Raw genomic sequence first — 22,991 nt, forward strand, 5'->3', positions numbered from 1 at the left:
AATCTCCTTCTCTGGAGACAGTCAAACCCTGCCTGGACGCGCTCCTGTTCAACCTGCTCTGGGTGACCCTGTTTTGGCACGGGGTTGGACGAGATGATCTCCAGAGGTCCCTCCCAACCCCTGACATTCTGGGATTCTGTGACAGCAGTCACTACAACTTCAGTTACCTTATAGCTGAAGGCAGAGTTAAAATACTGAGACTTCCCTGAAACTCAAATAAACTTTCCTAATTTGGTTCAATACTAGGAACACACTTAAAATTCATCATTTTCTTCCTCAGACTAAATGAAGTGAAACAGTCCCAATTAAAACAGGTGAGAACAGAAGAGAGATGATACAGCAGCTTCAGAGAAGAAAACATTTTCTATAACATTTGTAAATACCTGGCCCTTCAGACTGCTGTGTACTCTGAGGTACCGGTGGAGAAAATTCTGGTGCATCAGTAGTAGGGTTTTCCACAACAGGACATATAATAAACCACCTTTTTCCAGTATGCAAAACTAGACATGAAAAGAAAAGAAGAAAGTAAACACAATAGTTTCCACTGATTCCAGATCATGTGTCAAAACCTCGTCTCAATTTCCATATTTAGAAAGAATATCAGAACTTCTACAATAGTAGCCAAGATTAAATCAATGGTTCCTAACTTGATTCTCATCCCTTCTGGAAGGGAGGCAGCGATGCCTCCTGATTCTGCCAAAAAAATTAAGCTATTTGAAAATTTATTTTCAAGCATTCATACTTTTAGAAGGGTAATAGTTACATACATGAAAATGTTATTAAGTACTGTGAACAGTCTTCTCACAATGAAAAATTTGTTAATTTTGTAAAGTTTATGCAGCTTAACTTTTCCACGTTGGAAGTTTTCTAGCTAGTATTTCCTTCCACATCTCATCTCAAAGCATGGCATATGTAAATGGCAAACCAGAACCATACACACTTTGTAACTTTCATTAGAAGACAAATGTTATGTTAAAAAAGGTGTACTGAGAAAATTCCATGACATTTACAGGCAAAAGATAAACCAGATGTTTTGAGCAGAAAGCCTAGTTTGGAGGATTCCCAGTTTCTGCACTTGTCAAAGAAGTTCTAAATTATCCTTCTTCCCCTTTCAGCATGGAGCAAATACACATGCAGCAACAAGAATTTTGGAAGTGATGCTTCCTTCAGCAGAGGTTTCATTTTCCCCCAGCAGCAGGCATTACAGAGGGAATCAAGGGCCAGTTCCTTCCCCATTCTGTTTGTCTGTAAAAAACCGTACAAAACGACTGTGTTCAGAAGGCCAAGATCCCCTCTGCAATACCAAAGTAGCTGGAAACGTCTGGGTTAGAAATTTCAATTAAATTACCAATGCAAACATAATCTTTTATCTTTCTCTTGCAAATGTAGTTACTGTTGTGAAAAGGGTATGTTCATCTGTAGCTTCCTGACTTGTCCACCACTGATGACCAGCATGTGGAATTCAGGGCTTTCCTAAGTGTCCCCAGATGTTAGGCTCATCGTGTTATCCCTGCCATCTTCCAGGCTGCCAACAGCAGGGACCACCGTTGCACTCATACTTCTAGATTTATCTCCAAGCACCAGTGACTGGCAGATTTCCTCCTGAATCTACCAAACTTCCACAGAAACTCATCACTGCCTTAAAGCTTGAGATCGATTTTGTATTCAAAGGCACATTTACCATTTTGTTGATACACGGGTGTCTTCATCTGAGACTGCCGCTTCTCCTGTTAAAAAAACAAAACCAAAGCAATTGAAGAACTAGCTGTCTCGTATCGACGCAAGAGGAGCATCATTCGAAGGAGCACTCATGTTGTAAGCCTTAATGGGGTAAAAGCATTGTTTTTCTATCTAGAAAACATTTTATTTTTTTTACCATGTGATGTTAAACTAGCATACAGCGACCGGTTGTTAAGAAAAAGGAATCAAACTAGAAATCTTTATTTAAAATTTCTTACCTCATTCATTTCCAGTCTATCAGTATCTTGCTGAGGACTCGTTCCCTGATCAGAACTTCGTTCTCCTTCCGTATCTTCACTGAGCATATCTTCTGCTTTATCAATAATATCTTTCATTTGTTCAATAAATGTCTCTTTTTCACTCTGCAATATGAATTCATTCTCTACCTATGAGACCACATCAAAATAAAGAGGAAAACAGTGATGTTTTGATTAATGCCCAATTCCACAGCTATCAGTAAGCACGGTAAACAAGCACAGGTGAGAATATGTTGGCTGAAGCAACTTGGTGCTTTCAGAGCCTGCAGGCAGCCACCTCACCGAGTCTTACCATGTAAGTAGCAATTTCCTCTGGCGCATCCCCATCCAAATCAAACTTAAAAGTCACCATTTTGTGATTGTGTGTTTCCAGCTGGCACTCCACCATCTTATCCCCCGTGTTACAAACCTGCAGGCAAACGTTAACAACAGTTACTTCTGGCAAAGCCAAAGGAATCCTACAGTTACCCCCAAAGAGGTTGTACTTGCATTTAATATGGTCAGTTTGGGTCTGCTGGACTTCTCCTGGCGTGAACGAGCACGGGTAGACTTCTTATGTTTCTTCGAAGACTTTCCTTCTTGTTTTCCACTTCCTATTGCTCCTTCAAAGCTGTCACTCATCTCCTTACCCGAAGCAACATCTGGACTCATGTAGCTTTGTAAGAGAAAGGAAGAAACCCCCCCCAAAAAAACCATTGTCAGACACACTGAAGCTATACATAGGTAAGATACACAACAACAGGGACTGCAATAATTAAATAAATAAATGCACATCTGCACTCTTTTGGCCCAAACTAAGCCAGCTACTGAAAGATGCTCGGTAAGGGAAGGGAACTGCTCCAGGTCAGCTCACACTCCAGCTACCACACCTACTGAGACTATATGAACATTTCTGCCAATACCATGGGGAAAGTCCCAGCACTCTTAATGTATCCCTTCAACCTTACCACCCCCCTCTGAATTGCACAAGTTCCTATTTTTCTAAGGTCCAGTTTTCACAACTCCTGCCTGTCTGCACTCACAGCAGGAAGGTCTAAATGGGGTCAGTTTGTGCTTGTTGGAGAGGAAGGAAAAGAGGGAGAAGTCGGTACAGCATCCCGTAAGACACTGCCTCTCCTCTCTCGGCAGTTCTCGAGGATCAGAAAGTTTTATGCCACAATATCCCAGATGACCAGCTGGCAACAGCATATTATTTTTAGCAGCCAAAACAGTAGCTGCTAACAACCTTGTTGTAATATGACATGTACAGAAAACGTCGACATGCAAGCTATTTGCAGGAAATTTCCAGGGGTTCATAAAAACCATGTCAGGAAGGAACCTTGTAAGGCCATCTGGCTTATTTATTACCCCAAGGTATGATCAGCTCTGCCTAAACCAGTCCTCACAGAGGTTTGTGTAAACTAATCTTGCAAAGCTCCCATGAGATTTCATAACCTTCCTGGACAATTTATTCCTGTGTTCATTTAGCCGTACAGGCACAAAACAATTCAAGTCCAACCTCTGGATCCCTTTCTTAAATTTAAGGCTTTTACTTTTTGTTCTGCACTAGTTGTGCAGAACAGCTTATTCCTACTCCCTTTGCAGCTGCTTTCTATGTGTAACTCCCCTGTTAGGAAAGTGAAGGCTTTTTGCGCCTCGGATATATTCTAGATTATATCTTTGCTGCAACTGTCAGCCTTCTGCTTCACGTGCCATTATCCTCCACTCTACCAAAGCAGAGCTCAGCTCCGGTGCCCGGTCACCGATGCACCTGGAATCGGGAGATGTCCCCCTGCGACTCTCAGACATGGGCTGAGACAGGCTCCCCTGCTGCTGCAGTCACCACAGCCAGATTTTCAAACACAATGCTGGAACAGGCAAATTAGAATTCAAAAGATGACTGAAAATTTGACATGCCTTTCTACAACAGACTAGATAAAATGCCTTAATTTTGTCTACTTTATTTATGGACAGAAATAACCTATGGTCACAAAAAATTAGATCTCACTTTCCATGTAGTTATTTAAAAGCAGCAAATTCTTGGGAAAAAAGGTTTCACTTCAAGGTTGTGGGGTTGCACTGAGTTGCATCAGGCTGATGTTTTTGGTGGGGTAGCATGAAAATAGTAAGAGAAAAGTGTCTTCAAAGTTCATAAACTTAACTAATCTTATTCAGGAAAACAGAAAAGAGTCACTAAAATCCTAACTCCAAAGCCTTATAATCATTGAGGATGAAGCTGGTGCTGGGTCCTGCAATAGGCAAGGCTTACGAACACACGCTGTTGGGATCTACCTTATCCAGACCAAACACTCAAAAACCTGGCTTATTGCTGGTGCAGAAGCAGGAGCTGTGGCCGGGGAGCAGCAGATGCCTGCGGAGGGGAGTCCTGCCCAAAGCCCAGCAGAGAACCCTCCTCTCCTCGCTTCTTCCTCACTGCTTCCCTTCCTGCTTCCCAGTACAGAAAGAGGCAGCTGAGGGCTGGCAGAAACTGAAATTTGCTTTTGGTTCTGAGGAGGGCTGAGCTGGCTCGGGGAACTTCCATCGTTACTTCCATCATTAGCATTATTGGGCTTGATTGCAGCCTCGTGTCCTGCAAACCCACAAAAAGGGCTTGGGCTGTGTGTTCCAGCACTTGTGACCATAGCTTTGGGTGGTTCAATACACAGCTCCCACCAGTACACCATTCCCGTAACATACCTGAGGAATGACCATTACAGAAGGTGATACAGGCACACCCGGTTCATTCCCAAAAACGGAATACACTATTTACCCAATTATACCAGCACAGCATGTTTTTACACAGATTCAACAGCATCAAAACTAAGGTCTGTACCACTTATCTTAACAAGAAGAGAAGTTACATGCTGAAATGAAAACTGTTGTACATACAACAAAGCACCACCCAAACTAAAGAATTAAGAGTTGGAGCCAAGACAGGCACACGGGACACAGAGCATCTCAGCTTTCTCCCTAGATGTGCACCTTTCCGTCTTCTCCTGGTCGGTTCCCGCTGTTCTTCTCTCTCCCCAAGCAAGAGCCAGGCACTTGGCCCAGCCTTGTAAAGAGAGAGGAAAAACAGCCTCCAGAAACAAAACATTTCTTATGCCAAAGAGATTATAATGATACCTTTCACAGCTCTGTGACAGAGATTGAAGTTTTTCCTGTATTGCCTGCTCCTAAAATGTAAGAAAAAGTCATTTAAGTAAAGGCATTGAAATGACAGATGAAAAACACCTTTAAGAAAGGTTTTGCTCTTGAGACACCAGTAAATCCTAAAACTGTTTAACCAATTCTTGGAACTCGGAAAAAAATAAATGTCCCATTTCACCCTCCCAAAATTACTTCTGTCCGAAGCATCAGTATCTGTGCACAATGGCTAAGACAGAGCCACGGATCTGCTGGTTCCCCTCTGGTGTCTCTGAAGCAGAGGAGATGGTGAAAGAAACAGTTCTCACCACAATGGGAGAACCTGACTGCAGGACAAGTCTGCGTCAGTACATACCTAATTTTATTTTTTGAATGGATATAACATACAAGCTAATTTGCTTCATTGCTTTGTACAGTTTCCTGAAATACGTTAAGTATTTTCACTCTATTTGGCTTATTAGGAAAATTTCAGAGCAACTTATAAATAGGAGATGAAAATTCATAATTTAAAAACACCACCCTCACACCATGACCCCTTGCTCGCTACACAAAAGAGATTTTCCCCAAAAGCTTCTCTCTTCACCAGTTGCAATGCTAGGACAGACATCGACAGCGTGACTTTCGCATGGGGTACACCCATTTCACAGAATTTGTGATGACGATGCCCCTGGCCCTGCAGTAACGAACTTACCATGTATGTACACAGACACACACACCTGTGCATGTATATAACTGTGCATGTATACACACACCCCAAATATATGCATAAATATATATAATTTCATATATATTTATATATATTTACAAGCACATGTCTATAAAATCCTTCTATAGACACACAGCTGGAGACAAGCCCTTTGACCACCATCACAACATCTTCTTACACCAAAGCAGCCAGTGGACTGGAGTTAGGAGCTTATCGGTTAACCAGTCAACCCCACTCGCTGCTGACACTGCCACACGTATGCCATGCCAAGCTCGACTGCAGTTTCCATAAAACTGCAAAATTAATGAACAGTGAGAACACAGACATAATGTATCCACGTTTCAGTAACGCACTGGATCAAGTGCCTTACAAAATCTCGTTTGCCTGATTGGTTTGGAAGTGAGTCTGCCACACATTGAAACAAAAAATAAGAGATAAAAACGTTGTGGCAGAGTAGCAACAAAAAGCAGTGTTTTGAATATACAGAGACATGAAACTCCTCTTACACCCCAGAAAACCTTAGCAATATATGTCATAAAATCAGCATGGGGAGCACATCGATCAGTTGGACCAACCCTTGATATTGGATTGATTTCTTAAATTGAAAGAAAGGAGGGAGTTAAATTCCAGATGAAACACGGAACACAGTTAACAGAACAGCGGCTAAACGCTCCTAGGGCTGTGATAAAGTGACGAGACAGACACGTACCTCAGTGGGCACAGATTTATCAAGTGACAGAGGACAACTTGTATCCTCCACATCTCTGCACAATAACAATGAGGTTCATTCCTGTCCCCAGAATCTCTAATGGGATAGACCCTGCACTGAAGGCTGTGGTTCTGGCATGAGCTGCACATACAGAAAAAAAGGCAGTTGGAGAAGAAATGCCTCGAGTAAAGGATATGCCCAATGCAGCCAGGCTTTACTGGAGCACCCTGCAAGTGACGGGTTCTACCATTTCTCCTGTATCTAACCTATAGGATACAGCAATTCACCAGGAAACATCCAGGAATATTTATTTAACCAGAATTAGACTGCCACTAGAAGGACAGGCAAAATGGGGAACTAGAATGTAGTTTAGTGTTGGCAGCATCCTCACTGAACACCTTCTGGAGCAGGAGTTCAGCTGTCCCTCTAATGAGAGTCCCAGGCTGCGCTGGGAGCTGAGGCACGTGGCAAGTGCATGGAAACGTGGGGAAAGCCAAAAGAGATTTAGTTTGAAAAGATGGACACTGTTACTTTGGGAGGAAAGGTAGCTGAGAACAGAGAGCCTCAAGAGGAACAATTCTGAAAGCAGAACGGCTGAGGGACATTTCCATTCATAAGTGGAGACCAAATTAGACTTCTCTACTGAAATCTGGTATAAATGCCAAAACCTTTGTTTTGCTTTGTTTATGGATATCTATTAAAGACTTGAAGAGAAGGAAACGTTCTGTGACATTCTGTCAAGACTGATGGCTGAACAATTCTGGGAGTGGAAAGAAAAGTCAAAATAGCAGACAGGAGGAGCTGACAGTTCTATAAAGAAAACCAATAAAATGCATCTTGCTTATATGACCACTGAGAATTGGGAACAGCTACGAATATCTGAGGAAACAAAAATCCCAGAACTAGATAAGAATTTAGGCAACGCAGGAGGATACAATGCTAAATGAAATGGGAAGAAGACTCAAGCTGAGGAGCATGAAGAGGTTTAACACAGTGAAGAATCTGATTATGGAGCAGTTTTTTAAGGCAAATGATGGTTGGTTGCACAAGTGCTTGAGACAGTTAAAACAAGACTGGACAAAACATGGATGGAACTCTACAGAACAGCTTCTTGCTGACCCACGGCACTTAAAGTAATCCCTAGCTCTGTGTTCGTGCTCAGCTATGAACAAAGAGAAACATCGTCCTGCTGCCTCATTGCTTCAAGGAGACATTTCACAAGGCACAACGTGCAGTTCCCAGCTTCATTTGAAATAGCCAATTATTTGCTGACCCAGAGTTGCAAGTATCTAGGACAAGCAGCTCTGTACGGTGAGGGGGGATAATCTCCCTTGTGAAATAAGCCCATTATTTCACAAAGGAGTAAGTAAGAAGGTTAAGGGTGAAGCTGGTGAGTTACTTCAGAGGAAACGGCTCTACCTCTTGAGATGTCTCCACGACTGCCTGGAGAGCTGAGGAGGGGGCTGGGAGCTGCTGACCCAGCGGCTGGGAAAGATCGGGCTGGAGCTGCAGCAGAGCAGAAGGCTGAAGAGGCAGACAGTGGTCTATGGGGACAGGAGGACTAGCCGTGGCAAGGCTGCCATGGACCTGGGCAACGCCTTCAGGGGCGCCGCGGGCAGGCAACAGCTCCGGCTGCAGCTGCAGAGGCGGCGACAGGACTATCGGAGGTTGTTGCACAGGCAGCACGGGCACCTGGGCTCCAGCTTCCAGAGGGTACTGAGGGTGGCCAGGCACCTGCTGCAACACAACACACAGCTATTAAAACAGGTCGCTGCCCGGAGCGTGGGCGACGCACGTGGCAAGGTCTAGAGCCACCAGAGTCCCCGGAGAAAGGACTGTGACTCCACATTTGTGTGGTGTCTCCTGGGAAGGGGGACTCCTGAAGAGTTCAAACTTTGAAACGACCAAATAAAAACCTAAGGATTCCTCCCATATAATTACGACAACGTCTGTATTGCTCAGGTGCTATTTAACTCGTAACAACAAAGCCATATTTCACTAAAAAATTAAAATCTCTGGTTATGAATTCTTTGTGCTGAATAGTTTGCTCTGCCTTCAATGAGCCCACCACAATGTCCACGCAAAATAAAATACACTCATAATCTAAATGAGGATTTTTTTAAAAAATCTGCTATAGACCCGCCTGGATGGAGTCCTGAGTAACATGCTCTGACAAGCTCTGGGTGGTCCTGCTTTAGCAGGGGAGTTGGACTAGATGAACTCTATGGTCCCTTCCAACTCTAAACATTCAGTGAAATTCAGTGATGTAGAACCAGTAGCTGATATAGACCACACAATTAACTCTTTTTCACTGACTATATACCTGTGGTTCACAGAACACATGGTTCTCCATTCAGTTTAAACATTCAAAACACAAGTTAACTCTTGACATGCCAAGCACCAAGGCCCCAATTCTGCGAAGGCTCCCTGGTGCTACGCACACGGAGCAAGTCTCATTTATCTCAGTGGATTTCTTCAGTGCATTAAAATAACTTGTGTGCGTAAGCGCCTGGTGGGAACTGGACCGATGTGATTCTGTGCCAGCTACCTTAGAGACCACGCTGTTATTCTGCATAACAGCTCTTTTGAGTTGTACATTTAAGAACAGAACATTCTCCTTTTAGGTACATCATGTATTTTTCCAAGGGGACTGCATTTGCAGGGTGAGGAAAAAGGATAAAAAGGAAAAAGTGGAAGAAAAAAGGCTTTTTAGTACTTGGTAGACCTCTGCCTAATTTTTACTTTTTTAAAGTATCATGACCTAGAGATTTAGAATATTTAGAGAATATATTAAGAAAAATATCAAGACTCAGATGAGAACTAGGCCACACAACTTCATTTCTGCACACTCTCTGCAGATTCTAAATATGAGCTGAAATTATTATTTCAAGTTTTAACGTGGATAAAAGTAAAGATGCAATGTGCTTCGCAACACAAGTTACATGACTGCCTAAGTGAGGCTCTTAGAATAGCAACTGGGGTGCACATTGCAAAAGAACGGTGAAATTAACTTTTTTAAAAATCTTATAGAACTAGAGTAACTCACAAAATATTCTAACGTATAATTTACCTGGGCAAAACTAAACTCAGAGGTGCTAAACATCAACTCCCAAAACAGCACTGCTTTGGAAAGCCTTTATTAACAGAAATAATCTCCATCGAAAGTACTTGAAAACACAAAACAATGTATTTTTTAATATCCCTCTGCACTTGCCCATTTCATTTGTAATAGCTACTTTTTATCCTAAAAACACTTCTATGCTAGTCTTCCACACATTTGACAGCTAATGACTGCGTCAGGACAGGTGGGGAATATCAGTGCCCCGGTTTTGGTGTTTGCTGCGTGTCACGGGCCGGATTCAAGTCCCCCTAAAGCCACCAGAAACACTCTGGCTAATGAGCTCAGTGGTAATTGTCTCAGGCTCCGTGTTGCCTACGTTTTCACAAATGGTATTTCTGTACCAAATATACGGCTGGCAGGAGAAATTTCAAAATGATGTACTACTTTGGAGATGCCATGATATGGCAGGTTGCAATGGGATGTTATGAATTTTAATCAGCGCGTTATGGGAAAGTGATGTAGCAGAACACAGATTTTCAAGACCACTCTTATTAACAGATTTAGTGCTCTCTCCTGCTCGGGCCAGACTGCATTTCGTGTTGTCATATCACAGATGTGGCAATAGAAGTATTTACAGACTCTGTCAGCAAGTCCTGAACCACTTCTCTTGTAAACAGTGTTAATATTAGAAGCTCCATTTTTCCTCGTATCTTTGATACGAGGAAAGGGTCTGCGGCTAGAATTCGTTCTCGTCTGAGAGACCTCTTCCATGCGGTTTTCTGGAGTCGTTATCAAACAGCCATTTCCCTTTGCTGTTTTAAATCAATTCTACACCAAAACAGTCCATCGCTCCTGCCAGCTCACCCGTATTTCACCAGGAGCACCCAACAGGCTGGGGTGAAGGCACCTGCCAGGCTTCCGGCTGCTGTTCCCCCACCACAGGAGAACGACAGCTCGTGCTTCTCTCACGTTTGAGATGGGAGAAGGAAGAGGGAGCACAAAAAGTGCTCTTGTCTGCTCCTTAGATCGGTCCCTACATCCTCGATATTCACCTCTCCCTGGGTTAAGACCTCCCCTGCTGTGCCGGACTGCACAGCTCTAGCCACCACCTCCAGGACCAAGGTGGAGAAGTTACCAAAGCATCTTAAGAGCAAGGGAAAACAAACCACCTCCCCACTGCCTGCTGGCAGCGGAGCAAGCCCCGGGAGCGCCCTGCGGCCCCGGCTTGCCATGGCCCCCCCGCCAGTGGATTACCTGGTGGCCAGCCCCGGGCGCAGACAGAGCCTGGTCTGCAGGATGGACAACGCTCGGCTGAAGCGACTGAGGAGGTGGAGGCGGCTGCGGCTGGGATGCTGCCGGCGTGCCCTGCGCGTGGTGGGGAGAGGGCGCTTCGCTCTGGAGGAGCTGCTGGAAGGTGGTGGGGTACATCGGCTGCGGGGGGAGCGGGGGCACCCCGGGGTGCGGCGGCAGGGCTGGCACCCCCGGCGGAGCCACGGCAAGCAAGGGGATGGTGGCAGCCGGCATATTTGGCACTATCGTTTGGCAGGGCAAGACCAGAGAAGCCACGGTGGTGTGAGGAAGGTTGACCGCCTGCATGGGGAGGGCAGGGGAGTTGGGGGCCATGGGCAGAGCGGGGTTCATGGGGAGGCTGGGCAAAATCACGGCCGGAGCAAAGTACTGAGAAGGAGCGGGGATGGGGGGCACGTTTGCGGCAGGTATATCAGAGAGGTTTGGAGGAAGGCTGTCAAGTCCTGCCAGAGGAGTAATTGCAGGAATGACAGGAAACTGAGGAATCTGAAAAAAATATAATATCACATAAATTGCAAGTGCTTTCACTGACGGTACAAAGTAGTTTCATTTGCCATACAAGTACGTAAAAATCATCTGTGCCACGATGATAATTATGTCTGTTTGTTAATCACTTCCATTCATTTCCTGAGGTTTATAAACAGTAATAAAAACGATTTATGCGTAAATCATTAGCAAAAGAGAAAAAAAAAATATGATTTGGGGGGAATGTTTTTATACCTTAGGAGCTTAAAGCTATTTCTAACACTAGCTTGAAGCCTTCAAGCAACATACTAAATTAAAAGCTGCTTTCATTTTAACGGAAATGAAAAGGAATCGGACCAGACAAAATGCAAAATTCTCTCATGCAAAATTCAGTAAGACAATTTAAAACCCTTGTCTTTACGCAGGCTGGCTGCAACCCAGGCAGCAGGGAAGATCCCACAAAAGGGTTTTTACAATCAAAACCTCCCAGTGATGTAGCTCCCAGACTGGCGTCACGGGAGCAGCTTCTTCCCCTTGGCACAAGCTGTGTCACCTGAGGGTGGCTGTCACTAGCAAACACACTCACGGCACCAACAAACCCTCCCAGGCTCAGGAGGGAAACAGAAATGGGGCTGAGAGCTGGGGAGGGGGCAGGTGGGTGGCAGGGAAAGTAGTGAAATCAGGAGCTCAGAAACAAGAAAAAAAAAAAAAAAAAAAAAAAAAAAAAGGGCAACTTCTCATGCTCTGAAGCCTGGAATGGGGAAGAGAGTATGCCAGAGGGGAAGGTGCAAAAAAATAAAATAAAAAAAAAAATTGCAGTTATTGCAATTTTGTAAGTGCCATTAACTGGATTCTCTAGGCATGACGCAGGATTACTCACAAAGGAGATTTTTGCTTCACCAAACAAAAACAAATAGCAAAGAAAAACACCGGAATTAGGAAAAAATCTATATTCTTATGGACTAATTAAATTGGCATGCATTCAAAATAGCCACACAAAAACCCACAAATCATGTTAAATATTAGCCAGAAAGCTTTACTCAAATGGATGTATTCACACACGTGTCTTTTTTTCAAGGGTGTTACCTGGGAAGGGGCGACGGGCGGCATCTGTGGCACGGTGGAGATCTGGAGGGGTTTCAGCGGGGTGCTGCTGGCGGCCACCTGTGAGGTCTGGGGCTGGTAGGGGGGCAGGAGGTGGGCTGCAGGCTGGATGGGGCACACGGGCTGGCTGGCAAGCACCTGCTGCAGGGAGGCCTGCTGTGATATGGGTGGCTGCTAGGAGAGAAAAGAGGAATAAAGAAGAGCTATAGGCTGTATATTACGATTTCTGCTTGGGCACAGCTCCAAGGATGGAGTAAATTCGGCAGAAAGCAAGGAAAAAACGTGGTGGAGCAGGGCTGCCTCAGCCTGTACATGCTCTTTCTGCCACCATTGAGAGCCAGGTGGCTGGTGCCTCTCCTCTGAGTGATGCACCACTGCCAGGTCACCTTCAGTTAAAGCAGGTTAAGTTGGAGCTGCATGAAACTCCATGTGGATATTCCTAACCAAATACATCAGTCAGGGAAAATAAGCACATCCACGGGTTTGGTTTAACTTTACTGGCTTTAGGTAACGGGTTTTTTCATTAAACCCATGCACCTGTGAGTTGAAGACTTACTGTATATACGCTTTTTTAGGTTCTTGCTTGACACACAAACTGGTAGTTTACAAAACTCATGTTGTTTTCTATGTAAAGAAATTTCTTCTAAGTAACAAGTGACAGGACAAAAGGAAATGGTCTCAAGTCGCACCAGGGGCGGTTTAGGATGGATATTAGGGAAAATTTCTTCACCAAAAGGGTCATCAAGCCTTGGAAGAGGCTGCCCCGGGCAGTGGTGGAGTCGCCATCCTTGGAGGGATTTGAAGGACAGGTAGACGCGGTGCTGAGGGACATGGGGTAGTGGTGGACTGGGCAGTGTTGGGTTCATGGTTGGACTCGATGATCTTAAAGGTCCCTTCCAACTTAGACAGTTCTATGATTCTATATAGAAGCAGTTCACTGGGCACAGCCACCCGTCGCTCTCTCCAGTTCAAGCTGCACAGTCTGAACAGCCCTGTCACTGGGAGAGGGGACAGTTTATAGCAGAGAAGGGCGCTCCGAATTCAAACACTGTACAAGAGCCTATGTTTGAAACACATTTAAATGCGAGATACATTACCCGAAAAGACAAGTTCTAACTGTCTTGGAAAGGTTATTTGTAATGACTCAGACTCTAAATCCCAGAGAAGGTTCTAGTTGGCCCTGTAAAATCCCCACCTACTAACTTCAAAGATTCCTACTATGCAGATTATACCCAGCTAATCTTGGCATTCAACAGCTGACTACATAATGTAGCAGGCACTGAAAGATACAACACTTATTATCTGAGACATGAATAAAACACAATAATTACAGTAACAGCTGGATCCCAGTTATATTTCTGAGGTGCTGTAGTAACCACGTGGCAGCCAAAATAGCAGTTTTTACCCTTCCAGGGAAAGCCGTGCTCCACTGGCCTGCTGGATGTCACACAGCAGAACAGAAATAAGCAGCTGCATTAAAGATGAAAATAAACAGTAACAACTTCCATATTTTCCATGCTACTAGTATCTCCTTCTTTGGTTCCTCTAATTAATGCTGAAATTGCTTTTAAAAAAATCTGTTTCAGAAGCATAGGACGGAGACACCACGTTGGTTCTGGACTGACCTACTTGGGACCACAGGATTGACCGGGGTGATGGGTACAAGTTTCTCCTGGGGAGATTCTAATTGGAAACGAGAAAATAATTTCACAACGAGAAGAATCAGCCATTGCAATAATCTTCCCAGGGAAGCGGACTCCCCATCATTGGACACTTCTAAAATTCAGCTGGAGGGGGTACTGGGCTGCCTTCTCTAGACCGTACATTTGCCAAGGTGGGACCAGATGATCCTCGAGGTCCCTTCTAACCTGTGGTTGTGTGATTCTACAGTTGCTTCACCCACGCTCTGCAGCACAAAGAACCTAACACCGTACCCAGCCGTCAAAAGGTAACTTTAAAATAAAGAGCCAAGTGTTATAATCTTTCATCTTCACTACTTCCACTGTAATCACTATCATAACATTTTGCTCTGCGCTTTTTTAGTGGCAGGATTCTTCAACCAGTTGTTAGGTACTAATACAATAAAACGGTAGAAGATGGATCAAGGAAGCAAGATCCACCCTTAAATAGCTAAAATTCAGCCACGGCCGGTAAGATTCCAATACAAGGATCAGCGAACAAAAGAGCATTTGGCCACCGGTATCGAGCGTGAGGGGCTGAAGGCACAGAGTGCCACGAGCAGAGCAGGACATGCTGGAGACAGCATGGAGTAACTGCACAGCACCAGCTCAGCTCCTGTCGTGTTTATTACAATCATGAATGGTTTGGGTGGGAAGGGACCTTAAAGACCATCTATTCCCACCCCCTGCCCTGGGCAGGGACACCTCCCACCAGACCAGGTTGCTCCAAGCCCCCTCCAACCTGGCCTTGAACCCCTCCAGGGATGGGGCAGCCACAGCTTCTCTGGGCAACCTGGGCCAGGCTCTCACCACCCTCACACCAAACAAGTTCTCCCAGAGATCTCACCTACATCTCCCCTCTTGCAGCATCAAACCCTTCCCCCTCCTCCTAGGGCTCCCCTCCCTCATCCAGAGTTCCCCTCCCAGCTTTCCTGGAGCCCCTTGACTGGAAGAGGCTCTAATGTCTCCCCGGAGCCTTCTCTTCTCCAGGCTGAACCCCCCAACTCTCTCAGCCCGTCCCCACAGCAGAGGGGCTCCAACACCTCATGACAGCATGAGTCCTGTCTGAGTATTCATCTTGTCACACTAAAAAAAACCAAACAATTATGTGGCTCTGTACTGCAGCTCCTGGCACTCCAGGTTTTGGGAAAGCAGCGGCATTTACCCAGTTAAAATCCCAGACTGAAGGGACCAGCAGGAGCTGGGCTGGCACTGGGGATGAGACAGAGCAAACCGGCTGGGACAGAGCCCCACTGAGGTTGTGGGGGGACCCCACTCAAGCCCCCCCTCATCCCACAGCATGAGCTCTGCAACACGGGAAACTCCTGCCAGACCTGACCCGGCCTCGGGAGCGGGACACTCACATGGTGCTGGGCTGGAGCTAATAAACCCAAAAAGCACCCAAAGCCAGCTCAGGTATCTGGGCACAGGGTTAATCCTCAGCTCAGACAGACTGCCCACAAGGCATGGAGGATTGAGCACAGGACACGGGCTGCCACCCACCCTCGGCTCCAGAGGACACTGCCTGAAAAGCAGAAGTGTGCTCCTGGAACAAAGGAGCTTCCTAAAGCCTCCACTACAAATTCAGCTTGTGTTTTACAAAATGCTTGTTAGTTGGATGAAGCACAGGGAGGGGAAAATATCCAAATGAATTATGCCAACTTTGCCTCATTATAACCTTAACACTATAAATGCACAGATACCCAAATTGGAAAATAAAACAAACCCAAGATGCAGCATTAATCCCATGTGTCTGAGCCATCAGTGCATATTCACACAAAATCAGTGCATTTCATTCTGTCAGGCAGATGAATTTTTCTCTCCCATTCTGCTGTTGACCTGCCCTCCTGTTCATTTACAAAAGACTGCAGCTCTCCACTGCTCACAGCATCACACCAGGGGACTCTAGGAGCAGCAGACCTACTTCTGGTTTTGAGGGACACAGATGCTCTGGGAAGTTCTGCGCAGACACTTCATCATTTTACCTATTTCTCTAATAATAATACTGTAAAAAGTCAGGTTTTCTGTTGCAAGATTAGAAAACAAAGACAGTCTAGTTATTAAATCCTTTTACTATCAGGGATAGAATTATTTCAAGAGACAGCAATGCTGTGAGGAAAGGGCGTGTGAAAGAAATTGAGCAAATTGGGCAAATATCCTATTCCAAACCAGCATTTACTCATGAGGGAAAATAAACAACAGATTTTGAACTGTCAGTATAAAGCACCAGAGGCCACTAAAGAGATCTGTACAACTGGTGAGGTCCTAAACTTGTGTAAGTGTAAAATTTTTGGCTGAGAGAACCATCAGAATATCCCTGCCCATTAAAAAAAAAACCCGTGACGTGACAGAACTTCACATATGCGTATGTTTTTCAAGGAGACCAAATTACACTGTTCTTACACTGATGCTTTCAGAAGAATAGGGCATGTTAAAAAAATAAAAAGGAATCCTAAGTTGGTGGTTAAAAAGGTTTGGAGAGGTTTGATATATGCCAGTCACAAAGTATACAGACACTCCCCAGCCCCGTCAATGCTTTCTTTCTATCAAAAGAAGCCCAGCTTTTGGCAGAATCACAGAAATGAGCCCCGAATTACCCTGCTGGACACGTCTGGGGTCATTGCTCCCCAGCTCATGGCACCTCTGCGCAAGGAGGCCACTGCAGCTGCTCCAGAGGTGCTTTGTAAATAAGGAACACAGGTTTTGGGGGGAATTTGGTAATTCCAAACACACAGAGAATTACTATTTGGAGACAATTCAGAGAGAGACAGACTCTTCTCTTGGAAGAGAAAGCTCTGGCTGGATGCTGATACTGAACTGTAGTTAACACACAAACTGTACAACTCAAACAGCCGCAGCGCTGAGGATGCAAAGACAAGTGACACCAGCCAACGGAGTCTCCTTCCAACCTTCTAGATAGGAGGTGCCAAATAACAATGCAAAATTAATAAAAAAACTTTTGGATGTCTAAGGACCAAGACAGGACACTGAAATCAGTGCAAAGCTGCTGCTGTTGAGGCACAACAGAAGCCTTAACCTCCACCAAGGCGTTCCAAGGTACCACACAACAATTGCCCTCAGCCCCTCACTCTTCCCCCTCTTAAGCCCAAAGCCCTTCGCCCCATCCCTAAGTCTCCCAAGTGCCAATTCCACAGTTTCAAACCCCAAAAGCTCTCTCACCTGCTGGCCAGCCAGCACCGGCTGCGGCTGCCCCAGCTGCAGGGAGGCGACAGTGGTGGGCTGGACCACGGGGAAGGGCATGGCTGGCTCCTGGTAGTGCTGGGGCCGCGGGGGCACCACGGCGGGCGCGGGCGGCACGGCGGGGAGCCCAGCCTGCGGGAGGGAGGGAGAGAGAGAGCATGGCGTTAGAGAAGGGCAACCCACACCTCCAGGGTCCCAGCCACTGCAAGGGAATAGTCTACTGGGTACCCGGTTCAACACAACAGGGAAAAAAAAATATGGAAAGTTACTTTAAATATGTAGAAAACAGTCGGCAAATTCCAAATGACACAAACAAATTGCACTGCATTTCCTTCTGAAGCCCAGTAAAACCACTGGAAGCACACACACACACTGAGAATGCACCAACCGCAACAACAAGCCATTAACTGGGTGAGAAATGAATTTATCTTCATGAAGACTTTTGATGAAGATTCACGAAGATCTTCTTCATGAAGAATTTTATTAAGAAACTTCATCTTCCAAAAAAGCAGGTAATTTACTTGAAATGGATGCCAAGAAAAAGGGAAATGAGAAAGAAATTAAAAACACAGTGGAAGTGAAAAAAAAAATCAAAATAAATTCAGATAAGGTCTGTAAGAAGAGCAATTCTCTAAAACTTCAGCTCAAACAAAGTAGCTAAATTAAACAGTACATCAGACTGAGGTTCATAAGCCTAAAAAAAAAAAAACCCAACCAACTACAGCTCAGATTATGTGCTTGTCATTTTGGTAAATAATCTCCCAGATAAACACAGTGATTTTTTTTTTATTTTTTTTTTTTATTTCTGGGAAAATGGAAGGTTTTGAGTCAAGGCTTTTGTTTCCTGTACTTGTTGGAACTTGTTACCTAAGTTATCTCAGGAAGAAAAAAAAATATAGAAACCCCACCAGAAAATAAAAGGTTATGAGAAATACTTTGCTCATGAATAAAGGTTTTTATCTTGCCAAATCCTCAGTCATGAAAGTAGTAATGCATTTAGGGTAAAATTACTGAAACCTATCAACAGAAAGAATGAGTGTGCTGCACAGCTCTATTTAATAAAGGATTTTCTGCTCAAGATGTGCCTTTTGAGTGCTATATTCGGAGCTGTTAAGGTAGTGCTTCAGGTGAACGGGCAGCGAGGAAGGACGCATCCCGGGAGAGGAGCCCATAGGGAAGGGAGTTCCCACAGCGGGGGGAGCTGGCTACAGATGCCAAGGATGAATTGTTTCTCCTTCAGGTAAATGGAGACGTGTTTGGATGCATTCACGAAAAACAGTTTGTCATTTTTTGCAGGCATTTTGGAAAAAGAAAAGATAAAAGCAGGAGACACGATGCACTTCCCAAGCACGTAGGGTAAATCTGGATCAAACAGGAAAAAAACATCAGCTCTGGACTTTATTTTTTTCTTCTCTTAAATCAAATAGGACGAAACCACAACAACAAAAATTAACCTACCACATCATTACTACCATTTGCAGTGGGCAGGCTGTCTCCCCTGCTGGGAGAGGCTGCAGTCACCGGCCTGCTCTCTGCTCCTGGAGTTTTGCCTTTACACCAGGGCTGGGACTCCCCAGGCTTCGCCGCCACAGCAGCAGTCAGAAGGCAGAACGTTTTCTGCAACTTTTGCAGATCTCATGGGAGAAGAACTGGTCTTTTTGGCTAATTACGTGTTGCAAAGATGCATGTAACAGAGGCAGGTCTAAACTGCTGCCCCAGGGCCCACTGACTGGCGGGAGAGCCTGAGCCGTGGAGCCTGGCTATCTGGAGAGTGAGCACTTTCACCAGGCATCCAGAACATCTGACACGTTTTCATCTTGGCCAGACTGAAGCCAGCAGCCTAGGAACATCTGAGGAGGCTGCTGAGGAACCGTGTACAGATCCCCAGTGCCACCAAAGGTGACGCACCTGCTGCCTTTTCTCTAGCCTGCAGATCTTCATTTTCTTCTCCAGGTTCTTGGGGAAGGAGTTTGGAGCCATGTTTGGGGTCAAGGCCATGGTGTGGTCCCTGTGGCTGCAAAAAGCAGGGCGAGCACTAGCCCTGCCCTCTGCGTGTAAGGGGCGCAGGCTGGAACAGGGTCCTGCCACAGCTTCTGAAGGAGACAACACACTCATGTGGTGCCTCTCACTGGAAGCACCTGAAGATTTATATTAACTCACATGTGCTCACTCTTGCGCTGGTAGTTCCATGAATTGCTTTTGGTCACAGTCACAACAGCATGAAAACGGGAGCAAGTCTGCCTGGGCTACCAGTGCCTGATTTTGGACCCCCAGAAACGTCGCCAACTCTGTGCAAGATTAAATCCAAGCCCAGAACCAGAAAGGCAGTGACTGGATGCATGATCTTTGCCACAACTGGAAAAAATATCAGACCCAAGAGGCTCCTGAACAAATGAAGGAACAGTAACATGTGGCTATAGCCACAGTGAACAAAACCAAACAGAACTGTTCTCAAATGCGTGCATGAGTTTGAAACTAATAACTGCAAAGCTACCAATGCAGTTTAGTGGCAGTGGATTGATAAGGAGTTTTTTTACTGTAAGTCTGACAGCTGCCAGCAAAGCATCTCATTAGGAGAGCCACCAAGCTGGTGAGGGGTCTGGAGAACAAGTCATATGAGAAGAGGCTGAGGGAACTGAGCACGTTTAGTCTGGAGAAGAGGAGGCTGAGGGGAGACCTCATTGCCCTCTACAGCTCCCTGAAAGGAGGGTGTAGAGAGGTGGGGGTTGGCCTCTTCTCCCAAGGGAATAATGACAGGACCAGAGGAAATGGTCTGAAGTTGCAGCAGGGGAGGTTGAGATTACATATTAGGAAGAATTACTTTACTGAGAGGGTGGTCAGGCACTGGAACAGCCTGCCCAGGGAGGTGGTGGAGTCACCATCCCTGGAGGGATTTAAGAAACGTGTAGACTGGCACTTCAGGGCATGCTCTAGTGCCCAAGATTGTCGGGTTGGGTGTTTTGTTTTGTGTTTTGTATTGTGTGTTGGTTTTTTGGTTGGTGTTTTTTTTTTTTTTTTTTGTATGGCTGGACTCGATGACCTCAAAGGTCCATTCCAACCACGAAGATTCTGTGATCTCTTCACAACAGCAAATACAGCCAGACACCATCTACTGAGCGCACGTTTCAGACCAACCAGAGATGTATTACTAAGCACATCACCGTCAACACAGCTGAGCGAGGAATACACGAATCCTGGGATCCACACCTACAGCAAACGACTATAAACGAGCCCTGAGGTAGGATCTAGGGCACGAAAAGCTTTAGACTTACTCCGGAGGGCTGCTGGTAGTGCCCCAGCTGCTGAAGGCCGTGGGGCACAGCCTGGCTCTCGCTCAGAGGGGGGCTGTACACCCGCTGGAGAGCAGGAGGCACCGGGTCCGGCAGAGACGAGTAGATGACGCTTTGCTGGCTGCTTTGGGAGTCTGAATAAACAGTGGAGCCCTGGCCACTGTCAAATGTGCTGTCGGCTGAAAGAACAATGTTTTTTATTAAAAGCTCAACACCTCCAAACATTCAAGTAATGATTTTAGAGCAAGGTCAACACTGGTTTACGTAATTAGCATTTTTACTACTCTAGCCCTTTCCATTATATAAATAATTTATACAACACTAATGCTATATTCTCCAAAAGGCACATACTGCTGCTCTTAAGCCAAACCCCATCCCCATGGATTTCTGTGCATGACGATATTTCAGGCACATTGATATTTCCTTTAAAGGGCATGAGGTTGACATTAAGAACTGCAGACGTTTATAGATTTTGTAGGATGAAAGGAAAGGAAAGGAAACCCCAATTGTAACATTCATAGCAGATCATGGAGCCTTTTAGAGTTAGATCTCCCAGGGATGCCCAACTTTAACACCTTTTTTTATTAGTAGCACTGAAAATTACAAAATTCTCTATATTGTATGTTTTATTAGTTTGGCAAACCATACCCTATTTGAGAAGGCAGCAATACCTTGAGATGAGGAGCGGATAACAAAATAATTAGCAGGTTTGCAGCTATTTAGGAGTACCCCTCAGGGCTCTGTCGGAGTTTCTCATGCAGTGAGTCTGTTCAGCTAAACTGCAGAACTGCGCAGCTGCGGGGACTGGGCAAGCACTGCATCTTTTCTCACACAGAAATAAATCTTAACTGTACCATTGGGTATTACAGATTTTGAAATGTCTTTTCACGTATTTTGAAGTCTGTAAAGTACATGTACCCAGTTCCTCCTGAGCATAAGCTACTGTTTTCTTCATAAGAGAAATAAAATGAGACAATCAAAACTGTAGCTGTAAGTACTCAAAAGACAAAGAGCTTGTAACAGAGATTTAAAAGTCAAAACTGAAAGAAAACTGTACCACGGTAACAAAAAAATGGCTTAAGTTACAGCTAAGTTTAAATGTTATTTCTTTTTCCGACACTTTCTATCTTCCCTTTTTTCCATATTCCAAATAAGGTTTTGATTATTTGGCTATTAAAAAAACAAGTTAATTTACATTTTAACATTTGACCTTAGATTATGAATTGGTAGGGGTAATTTACAGGGGTTTTGGACCTAACATCACTAAGAAAATGTTCAAAGACATCTGACAGTGAATTGTCAACTAATACCAAGCATTGGTTAAAATTCGAGGAGGAGTAGGAAATAAACTGCGGGGTTTATATTTAGCATAAAATTCTGCCAACTCATGTCCAACAGAACCATGGGAAGCACAAGGAGCCTCATTGTACTACTGGAAACAAAAAGAGCCATAATTACAGTGTTCCTCAAAGGAATTAGATAGCATGAATTAAGTATATGATCCAAAAAAATGAAATGAGATCCATTTAGCTTCTGAAAAAAGGCTTTGTAAATACTGCAGTATTCTGAGAGTTATGCAAATATGGCCATTTCTCATATCTTTCAATGTTTTATTTTCTTGTAGAGGCGTGCTTGGCTATTTTAGTATTCAAAGCAGACCTCTGTATAGCAATTTATACAATACCTGAATTAAAGCAGCAGCTGTCTCTTTGCTAAAGATAATGTATCTTTAACTTAAACATGCTTGCATAAAAGTCCAGAACAGTAAAACAGAACCATTATGATAATAGTTTGGTAGCAAAATACGTACATCAGATTTTATCAGGAAAACTAACTAGAAAAAAAAAGAACTCTCATAAAGTTTCAAATCTTCCAAGCTAAAAATACCTGGCAATATTTCTTTCAAGACATTTAAAAGTATAAATAAATTAAGATTTCAATACCAGGGCTTGACTTGGTAACAAAGGGTGATTTTAGGGGACAGAGGACAGCTTACTTTAGGGAAATAAAAGCACTACTTCCTCATGCCTTGGTGTTGGCTGGAGATGGGTCTAGTGACTCAGAAATAAGATGCAGAAACAACAAGCTCTGCAAGCAAAGCCGGGCAGTTTCTTATTCAGAGACAGACCAAAATCAGTGCTGGGAATTAAAACAGGAGATGTAGATCCATCTCTCTAGAAACAGCACAGCCATCACCTCTGAACCAGCCCCAGCTGAACATGAAGAGTGGGCAGATCATCAGCTTGTAGCTACCAGGGCCTGGATGAGGAGAGCAACTACCTACTCTGACCTGCCGTAACGGGGATGAACCACCCCCTTGCTTTGAGGGCACGAGCTCAGGACAA

General features: G+C 44.7%; 1 protein-coding gene across 10 annotated transcripts in view; it reads right to left on the reverse strand.

Moving 5' to 3' along the window:
* Positions 1-22,991, reverse strand: part of WNK2 (WNK lysine deficient protein kinase 2) — a 125,880-nt gene that overhangs the window by 39,138 nt on the left and 63,751 nt on the right. For 8 of the 10 annotated variants that reach the window (XM_014951549.1, XM_014951546.1, XM_014951543.1 and 5 more), the window contains exons 8-18: positions 20,629-20,825; positions 17,336-17,488; positions 12,459-12,650; positions 10,854-11,393; positions 7,958-8,275; positions 5,103-5,152; positions 2,487-2,652; positions 2,290-2,406; positions 1,959-2,126; positions 1,682-1,727; positions 384-500 (exon numbers count right to left, since the gene is read on the reverse strand). In XM_014951549.1, coding sequence (XP_014807035.1) covers positions 384-500; positions 1,682-1,727; positions 1,959-2,126; positions 2,290-2,406; positions 2,487-2,652; positions 5,103-5,152; positions 7,958-8,275; positions 10,854-11,393; positions 12,459-12,650; positions 17,336-17,488; positions 20,629-20,825 — 2,064 coding nt within the window. The remainder of the gene's footprint in view (positions 1-383; positions 501-1,681; positions 1,728-1,958; positions 2,127-2,289; positions 2,407-2,486; positions 2,653-5,102; positions 5,153-7,957; positions 8,276-10,853; positions 11,394-12,458; positions 12,651-17,335; positions 17,489-20,628; positions 20,826-22,991) is intronic. The other 2 variants (XM_014951540.1, XM_014951548.1) reach the window with 2 other exon arrangements.

The sequence above is a fragment of the Calidris pugnax genome, unplaced genomic scaffold, assembly GCF_001431845.1.
Source record: "Calidris pugnax isolate Ruff unplaced genomic scaffold, ASM143184v1 scaffold203, whole genome shotgun sequence".
Classification (NCBI taxonomy): Eukaryota; Metazoa; Chordata; class Aves; order Charadriiformes; family Scolopacidae; genus Calidris; species Calidris pugnax.